At 54.1% G+C, this 9715-nt stretch overlaps 1 protein-coding gene across 1 annotated transcript in view; it reads right to left on the bottom strand.

Moving 5' to 3' along the window:
* Positions 1-4340: 4340 nt before the first annotated feature.
* The window catches only part of NECAB3 (N-terminal EF-hand calcium binding protein 3), a gene marked incomplete at its 5' end in the record, with an annotated part of 15281 nt that continues 9906 nt past the window's right edge, over positions 4341-9715 (bottom strand). The window contains 8 exons of the mRNA XM_005879858.2: positions 4341-5161; positions 5256-5347; positions 5819-5896; positions 6060-6172; positions 6629-6682; positions 6785-6864; positions 6996-7114; positions 7394-7536. Of these exons, the coding sequence (XP_005879920.1) occupies positions 5133-5161; positions 5256-5347; positions 5819-5896; positions 6060-6172; positions 6629-6682; positions 6785-6864; positions 6996-7114; positions 7394-7536 (708 nt within the window). The remainder of the gene's footprint in view (positions 5162-5255; positions 5348-5818; positions 5897-6059; positions 6173-6628; positions 6683-6784; positions 6865-6995; positions 7115-7393; positions 7537-9715) is intronic.

Below are 9715 nucleotides of genomic sequence, written 5' to 3'. Positions count from 1 at the left end.
GGGGGGGGGGGGGGGGGAGACATGCCTGTCTGCAAAGGGAACTAAGCAGAAAACCTCTCTCTCTGCCCCTGCTTGAAGAAAAAGAAAAAAAAAATCTACCAGAGGCTATTAAGTATGTCTGCTCCCTTCAGGGGTTGAGGTTCAGATTTTCATTACTCTAGAGACCTGAGAATCCCTGGGCTGAGGAATTAAGATGATTCTAGGCTTATAGTATCTCCAAGTGTCTGGCAGAAGCAAAAATGCAAATCCTCTAGAGAAAAATACCAAAATAATCATAATATTGCATACCAAAGAATTATAAACTATTCAAAAAAGTTACTGAACAGCCAATGAAATGAGTCACTCTAAGCAAGAGTCAGCAGATGAATAAACAATCAATTTAGACCCCTGGGACTTCAGATGTTGTTGTTATCAGATAGATAATATGAAGTAACTGAAACCTCAAGAAAAGAAATTGGCAAAAAGTATGAGACTAAAAATAACTAGGCAGACAGCCCTCCCGGAGCCTGTAATCTGGGAGAGACAAAGCAATAATCAAGCTCAAATAAAAATAAAACTAGGCAGATTTGAAAATAGAATTCTGGAAATGGCAATCACTGAAATAAATACTGGGTGCACTATTCATCGCACAGCAGATTCGATGAACCTGAAAATGAGTGAAGCATTACTACATGATTCTTTTTCAAAGACAAAGAGATGGAAAATAGGTTATTCCTTCTGGAAGGTAAGTTGCTAGGGGAAAAGCCTTTCAAATTTTACCAAATATGGAGTCACCGAGCCTGGTGAGCAGTGTTTCTCAGTAGGAAGAGAAATAATTGGCCGCAGGTGATAAAATTTCAGAATGAGCAAACATGCATCAATCTAAACCCATCTGGCCCATCTGTGCTTATTCCTAACTGCTGGAATTTCAGGGTTCTGAGTTGGGGTATCCAAATCCTCCCTCTGAAGGTTGGGGAAACCAACCACAAACCAACACCCCATTCCCCAGGACAGCTTCAGGCTTCATTGCCTGGTGGCGGGTGCCCTCTTGTGGACAATGCCAGACATGCCCCCTTTCCAGCCTTCCATCCGCAAGCCAGACTCCTATCCAGGGCACACACCCCAGCAACTTTTCCTTTCTCCTTCGTACACCTTTCCTGAGCCTTTGTACACCTTTCTGCCCCACAGGTTTAGCTAACATCTCTGGGTGCCTTCCTAGGAAGTTCCATAAATGATCAGGCCTTGGCTCCACCACCATCTACCTTCTGAGGGCTGGGAGCTGGATAGCCCCCACCAGAGCCTGTGCTGTGCTCCCACGGCTCTTTCTTGTTGCCCCTTCTGCCATCCTGCAGCCCCAGGGTGTAGCCTCACTCTTCCCTTTGTTAGAGCTACCACTGTCCTCCAGTTCTGTGCGGGTTTCCATCATCAGGATACCCAAGATCTCTCCTAGCGCTATTCACGCTAGACAGCAAACAGCTGTTGGTGCCAGGGAATAGATCCAGCTGTGTGACCCGGAGCAAGGTACTTGCTCATGGAGCTTCTATGTTTCTTCACCTGTAAACTGGGGATGCGAGTGATGCCTATACCATCGGGCTGTTGTGAAATGTGATCAGATGGGAGTCACCCTAGCACCCAGGAAGCCCTGTAAACAGAGGCTGCCAGTCAATCTGCTTTTCTCTCTGCCAATGTGTGATTTCTGAGGATTCGTCTGTCCCAGCATCCTGCCTGGACCCTGGTCTTACTCAAGTAGTATTTGTTTTGAGAATGACTTCGTGAAGTCCCACCGAATTCTCAGTTCCTTTATTTCACCCCGTCAGAGGCTGTTAGGCGCACTAGGTGTTCATATTTCCCATGGAGAGCTGGAGGCCAGTGGCAGCCACCTAGACTCTCTATAGCACCTGGCCAGTCCCCACCCAGGACAGGTTTGAATGTGTGCAGGTGAGTCACTGGCCCAGATGGGAGGAAGGTGCAGAGGCAGGTGCAGGGCGTAGATGAAAGGGTCGAGAGTGGCAGCTAGCAGGAGCCACTTCGGTACTCTATCCTTGACCTGGGTGCTATCACCAACCTGGGACATTTCACCATCCCCAGCACCTGCCACAAAGCAGGTGTCGGTGGCTGTTGAAATGAGCTGCAGAGCCACCAAGAGCAGAGTATTGAGGGCAAGGCTTGAGAAAGATAACCCAGACCTGATGGCTTTGACCTGCTATATAAAGAAAGGCTAAGATGATGTTTCTGTAGTGAGCAGGGGTGGGAGGGAGAACAAAGGCCAAGAGTAGGGGTGACTGAGGTCATGAATAGTCCAGCTCATCTGGAATGTTTTAGGAACAGGAGGCCGCACATACTGGGGGTGGGGGCTGATTATAAGGGCCTTGAATGCCGAGTCCAGAAATCAAACTTGACCTTGATACTGAAGGCAGTAGGGGGCCATTGCAGGGTCTTAGTCAAGGGGTGTGGTCAATGCTTTGAAAGCCCCTTCTGCTGTTCCATTATGGGGAATGGACTGTTAAGAGTGGCGTGGGGACAAGAAGCCCAATGAAGAGGTTGGCATAGTCTTCCAGGCCAGAGATGGTGGCCAAGACTTGGGGGTAGGGGGATGGCAAGATGGAGATGGGGGCTTGCGAGAGTAAAGCAGTCCAGCCCCCAACCCACCCACCCAGAAACTCCCATCTGGCAGCCTCCTGGCTCACTCCCTCTGGTCTGGCCCCCCTGGCTTGCCTCCAATCCCTTACCCTCCAAGATCCACCTTCTGCTCCCTCTGCTGTATTCCCACTGCCTATCTGCCTGAACATCTGTCTGGAGACCCCTACTAATCTCTCACAGCTCAAAGCAAACATCACCATCTTCAAGAGGCCTTCCCTGACCCTCCCCAGCCCCTCCAAGCCTTCAGCAAGGGAGGGAGGACACAGCCCTTTTTTTTTGTTTTTTAGGAGGTTGTTAATTTTTACAACTCCACTGCAGAGACCTGACCCTCCCCAGCCCCTCCAAGCCTTCAGCAAGGGAGGGAGGACACAGCCCTTTTTTTTTGTTTTTAAGGTGTTAATTTTTACAACTCCACTGCAGAGAGGCAGGCAAGGGTGCAGAATTTAAGGAGACCCTTGAGAGGTGTCAGCTTGAGGATTTCAGTATCTTTGTTCTAAGATGGCAATGGGAAGTTTGTTTTGTTTTGAGGATTTGCTGTTGCTTTTTTGTGGAAGGAGCGGGAAAATTAGAACACAGAACAGAAAGCACATTTATCCTAAGTGGGCTTCTTCTCTAACAAGGACACTGAAACCTCCTCAAGCCCACCCAGAGCTGTGGGCTCAGGTGCTGGCAGCAGTTTCTAGGAACATTCAGGAGTCTGGGAAGTTGGGTGGCAGGAGAGCAGCCTGGCATAGCGCTGGCCAAGGAGTCTCAACCCCTGCAGGGGTCACTGGGGAGAAACCTCAGGGAAAACCCTACCTGGAGTCCCAGTCTAGGTCATCTACCCTGAGCTGCCACCATCTGAGCTGTATTCCTGGCCATGCCCCTGTACCCAGCAAGGACCTGGCACCACTGGGGCATTCAAAACATTGGTGAAATGTCACTCAGCCACTGGCCAGTCACACCTGGCTTAAAGGCTACCACGGCTTCCTAGGATGAAGCACTTTCGAGGCCCTGCCACCTCCCCACCTTGGTTTCAGCCCATTTCCCCCTCCCCAGCTGCAGCCCACAGCTGGCTTCTTTCAGTTCAACGAGGCAAGTTCTCCTTCCCCTCAAAGCCTGACAACTCCTCACCCAGCACCCCCAGACAAGGTCAGAGGCCATCCTGTTCTTGTGGTGCCACATACCTCCTTTGAGAGCCCTCGTGTCGGTCACCACCCCCATGCCCGCCCCCCTCCCCCCAGATGGCTAGAAGGAAGGTTCCCCCAGAGGCTGGACAGACCAACTCGGCCTTTACTTCCCTGGAACTGCTATATGTCGGGTGGCCAGGGTGGCCTGGAAGGGGGTAGAGGGGGAGGTTCTGTCTGGGGACAGGTTTCACAGAACCCAACTATGCTATCTGGGACCCTGAGAAGGCTCTATGCTCAGTCCCCAACTCCATTGCATACCCTTTTGGCAAAGTGGGGGGTGAAGCTAGAGCCCCCAGCCAACTGTGGGCGGGGGTTGAAAGCACAGACCATATTCACTCCCAGAACCAGGGCTTGTGGGCGTGAGTGGGCCCTGAATTGAGGAGACCTGGGTCAGCGGCGATGAAGTGGCCACCGTCTAAGGCAGGGGAGCTTGAGATGGGAACGGGCTGATTTCTGAAGAAAGGCTTCCTGCCCTGAGTCTACGGTCAGAGATGCAAACCAGCCCCACAGTCCAGCTTTCTTGCCAAGGGAGACAAGAGGCGACACCAGAAGTGACCACTGCCTTTATTGTCTCTCTGCTGGGGTTGTGGGCTGGGGTTCAGGTTCAGAGGTATCTGGGGACAGCAGGTGACTCTAGACCCAAATTATTGCTACTGGGCAAGGTCACCTTGGGGCTTCCCATAGTGTCCTGAGTATGGGTGGGCATGGGCATGCAAATTATATGCAAATGACATGCAAACCAACCCAGGATCTTCCAGATGTCTCTGGTGCAGTGGAGGGTGCTGAAGAGTCAGAAGCTCGCAGCCCAGGAGGGTGGTGGGGATATCCCGGTCCGTCCCCACAGTGCAGAAGACCCAGCTCAGCCTCAGGGGTCAAGGTTTGGGGTGGGGATGGGGGTCCCTGAGCATCAGCCCTGGTCCTGTTGCTGGTTGAGGAAGAGCAGAACGTGGCCCCAAGATAGCAGGAGGAAAGCAGGCACCCACAGGGCAGCCAGACAGTCCAAGGCTCACGCGGAGAGGGAAGGGATCTGCCCTGGGTCATACAACAAGGCAGAGGCAGAGAGAACCAGAATCCAGGACTTCTAAGTCAGGTAGAGGCCAGAGTGCCTGAGACCAAAGCTACACACAGTAAAATACACTGATAAAGAAAGAAATAGAAAGCAAGCAGACCAGTCCCTGATCCCTGGACTGAGGACTCTCCACCAGCTGGTCTTGGAGGCCTCTGAGAGCCAGACCCCAGGTCTAGGATCAGCAGTATCCTTGGTCTTGGTGCTGAATTGACCGTCCAGAAGCTCCAGAAGGAGGCAGGCAGAGCCACAGGGTCCTTGACTAATGCAGGTCAGGATCAGTTATTATTCATAATCCACCAGGAGGCTGGGGGTCAGAGGTTGGGGGTCAGAGGCCATAAGGGGTACACTACCCCTCCTCAGGCCCCAAGGCTACAGAGAGGGTCGGGGCTTCAGCACACCTGGGAAGAACACAGTGGTGAGGGTTTCCGGAGCCCGCAGGTGGTCAATGAGGATGCGCTGGAAGGCCTTACTGCAGGCGGACTGCTGGTGCCTGGGGAGGGCCATGGAGTGGACTTGAGCTAGTTCCCCAAAGATCAATCCCACCCCAGTCCTGCTGCCTGGATTCAGGTCCCAGTCCTTCCTCATACTATCACTGAACCTTAGCTTTCTCTTCTGTGAAATGGGACAATAGTGTCTACTGTGCTAAATACTGTGAGGATTACATGAAGTAACACACAAGTGCTTGACATAGGATGTGACACAATGGTGACGGTGTATATTCATTGAGCATCTTCTATGTACCTGGCTGTGTTCAGTTCTTTACATATCATCTCATTCAGCTCAAATGAAGATGGAACTGTTATCACTCCCATTTTGGAAAGGAGGCCACTAGGGTGCAGAGGGGTTAAGTAATTCTTCTGGTCACACAGCCAGTGAATAGGAGAGGAGGATTTGAATCCAGGCCTGACTCACTCCAGGGCCCATACTCCATAAACATTAGTAGTTAGACCGCCATTCATACCTTCTCCAGGAGGCCTCATCCTGCCAGAACTCGTACAGGGTGAAGGAGGCATTGTCTAGCATCTTCTGAGCAGACACACTGTAGAGCCAAAGAGATGACCAGGCCAGGCCTGGGCTGCAACCATTGCTGCCCACCAGGCAGGGGTCTCTAATGGGAACCTTAGCCCAAAATGCTCAGCCCCTGTGTTCCTCCCTGCTCATTCCCCAACCTTGGCCGGCCCACCAGGAGGCTAGGAACTCACTGCAGGCAATGGCTCTGGGCCCCTGTGAAGTCCACATAGCAGCGCAGGGCACAGTAGAAGTCCTGCAGGGCTCCTTCTGCCACTTGAACCTGCCTCTGGGACACGAGGATATGCTGGCAAGAGAGGTGGCCCAGTCAGCTCGGGTAGGGCAGGTCACAGGTGACAAACTGGCTGTGGCCGCCAGGAGGACCCCGCCCTGCTTGACTTGCATCAGACCTGGCCTACCCTGAGGTCAGGCTCCTGCCCCAACCTGGCCCCAACATCCCTGACTCCATGCTCTTCTCCCCATCACCAAGGATGCTGCCTTGAACCAGTCATTGTCTCTCCTGCAGTATGCCACCACTTCTTACTGCCCCGTCCAACCTCCGTCCACACTGCCCCAGACTCAGAAATGCAGATAAGGGAAACTGATGCCCAGAGAGGGGTAGTGATCTCTGTGGAGTCACAGAGCAAGGACCAGAACCCAGCACCTGCCTGCCAGGCCTGGGGATGAGGGCTGGGCCGAAGCTGGGAAATCAGAGATGTGTGCAGGGCAGAGGCCCTGCTGCCTATCCCTTTCCCGGACTCACCGAGTTGGGTCCCTTGGTAAGCTCCTCTTCATGTAGGGGTTCCAGGAGGGGGGCCTGTGAGGGACAGAGTGTGAGTCAGGCACCCAGCATGTGCCTATCCTGGGCAGATTCCAGGAAGGTCCACCTCCGCGGAGCACTGGCCACTCAGCCGCTCACCTTGCACTCGAGTTGGTCGATGAGCTCCTGGAGACGGTTAACCTGGAGCCGCCACTGCCTCTCAGCCTCTGAACTCTGCCCTGGGGGTGGGGCCCATGGGGGAGTTCAGGCTGGGAGGTCTCTCAGGATAAACTGAGGGGCAGTGGAGGAGCAGGCATTGGGGACATGGCTCTGACCTCCTCAGCCAGCCCTCCCACCCACCACAGCACACCTGCGTCAGAGGAGCCAGGGGACCAGGTGGGTGACCGGCTGACGCTCCACAAGGCCCTGCGCCCTGCCCGCCGGCTGCCACGGGGCCTGCTCTGCACCTCCACTCTCTCTTCATCTGACCTAAGGGAGTGGAGGCTCAGTGCACTGCCGGCAGACCCTCAGGGCCAAGGACTAGGGCCCCCCAAAAGGACCAGGTTTGGGTGGGGCAAGACAGACATCTGGGGATATGGAGGCCCCAGCTTCACAGCCAGCCAGACTCTCACACCTTTTTGGCCTCCCTGCCCCAGAGCAAGTAGTCAGCTGAAACTACTCAATGCAACAAAAGCTGAGGGACTTGAAATGTGGAGATGATGGGTCTTCATGAACTGGACCCACAGGTCGGCAGGGCTCCTCACATACCATGGCCCATGGGTCTGGGCCTGGGCCTCCAGGGTATCTGACGCACCCTCCAGCGAGCTCTGCAGGGCTTGTAGCTGGCTCACCGTCTCCCGCAGTAGGAAGCGTGTCACAAACTGGTCCACCTTGGAGGCCCGCTCATACTCCTGGGGGCAGAGGGGACATAGTCAGCACCTCTGGACTCCAAGCATATATTTCTGAATGAGGAGCCATCCCTTGTTCCTGCCCCCTCCCCATCAGAGCAACAGTGGCAGCGTAAAGAGGGCCTGCAGACCTGGCATGAGCAGGAGGGCACAGGGACTAGGAGTAGGGCCTGGCCTCCCTCCCGGGGAAGTATGAGGCCAACTTATAAGGAGTTATCTGCCATTCTCTGGGCCCAAGGCCCCTTCCACATTGGGGCTACCACCTTCAGCCAGTGAGGCCCCTGCACAGTTAGGCTGGGGTCGGGGTTGCGGATAGGGCAGGTCATAGGATACCCAAAGACCTATTTTGACACAAGGCAAAATGATGGTGTGATATGGCCCCATACTCACCAGCTGGCCACAAAGTCACAGTCTATATATGCATGCATGCATGCATTCACTCATCCATGTAACATTTACTGAGTACCTTTTACTAGGAGCTGCAGACACAAGACAGCCAAGTTACTGTCATCACACACACACCACAGCACTGAGCCCAACCTATATAACCAGCCTCCTTTCGCCCCTCCTAAAAAGGGCAGAGAGAGGCAGACCATTTGCCAGGCCCTCAGGAGCCATGGTCCAGGTGCCTGCTCTCCCTCTCCGAGGGGCCCCAGAGGCACCATCCATCAGGGGCTTTGCCTCCTGCCCATAACCTGCCTCAGCTCAGCCATCAGGGGCCCTGCTGGACCAGGCTTATGCGGAGACTTAAGCAGAGAGGAGGCAAGGACAGAGGGGAGGATGGGTGCTCTCATTCTCAAACAGGCCAGTGGTTTCTGATCTCTCTCTAGACTTCTGTCCTACCCTAGACTTTCTGGCCATGCTCTGAGCTCTCTAAAATTCTTCCAATAAATTCCATTTGGGGCACTTAAAATGACTGGTCAGTTTCTGTTGCTTGCAACCAAAGAAACCAGCTGACACAAGCATCTACTCTGTGCCAGGCCCTGTTCCAAGCAGACTTTCATTTAACCCTCATAGCAATTAGAGACCATGACTGACCCCATTTGCAGATAAGAAGACTGGAGTCTAGAACAGTTGATTACCTTGGCCAAGATCTAGTTAGGAACAGAGCCAGAATTCAAACTTAGGCCACAGAAATTCCTCTGTACTCATCACTAAGCACCGTCATTATTGGACCAATAATGAAACATCGCCCATTTATGATCATTAGCCCTTTTACAGTTGAGAAACAAAGGCCAGAAATCACAGAGTGAATGGAGCCAAGATTCACCTGTGGGTTCTGAGATGCTCAGAGCCTGGAGCTGGTGAGGTCGACCAATGAGGTCACAAAGCGGCCTCTCTGGGACAATGCTAGGGCAGGGGTCCCCTAGCCAGAGGGCAGGGCAGAGCAGCATGGGCCGTGGGCCCCAGTGTTAACCAGTCCTGCCATGGGAAACAACAGTTCCCACAAAAGGACCAAAGTGTCCAAGCAGGTTGGCAAGGAGAGGCCACCCGATAGGGACAAGGCCTTGGGGAAACAGCAGTTCTTCAGCCACTTCAGGCAGAAGCCAGGCGTAAGTGGAGGGTGGGAGGGGGCAGGCGGGGATGCTGGGAGTCTAGGCCTTGTGGCCCAAAGTCCTAGGGCCATGGCCTATGAGGTTAGAGAATCCCTCCTGAGGATGAGGGTCCCAGAAACGCACGTGGGTATGGATGGGGCCCTAAAAGCCCAGCAGAGAGGGTAGGGATTCCAGGAGATGGATGAGACTTGGGAGTCAGAAGGGTGGGCAGGAGGGGATTCTCACAACCTGGATGGATGCATGGGCGGAGGTCCCAGCATGATTGGCATCGCTGGGAGATGAGCACCAAGAGTTTCCTTACGCCCCCTTTCCAACTCCTCGCCTCCAAACATGCTACCTTTCCCCTCAAGCGGGCAGACAGGGACCCCAGAACGGTGGACAGAGCAAGGTCTCAGGTCAGCCTGGGTGGGGAAGGGTTTCCGAGAGGCGGGGGTCCCTGGGGATGGGGCAGAGTGGGGATCCCCCTCCGGGGCATGGAAGGACGGCGGGGTCCCGGAAACGTAGAGGGCCTGGTCTTGGTAGATGGGCCCAGGGCGGGTAAGGGTCCCCAGGAAGAGGGCGGAGCACTCATTTCCCTCCCTGCTGCCCCATCCCCAGACCAAGATCCTGCTGCTTTTCCGCGGACG

The sequence above is a fragment of the Myotis brandtii genome, unplaced genomic scaffold (genome assembly GCF_000412655.1).
Source record: "Myotis brandtii unplaced genomic scaffold, ASM41265v1 scaffold61, whole genome shotgun sequence".
Taxonomy (NCBI): Eukaryota; Metazoa; Chordata; class Mammalia; order Chiroptera; family Vespertilionidae; genus Myotis; species Myotis brandtii.
Note: the sequence above shows the minus strand (reverse complement) of the source record. Positions and strands in the feature narration are given on the sequence as shown.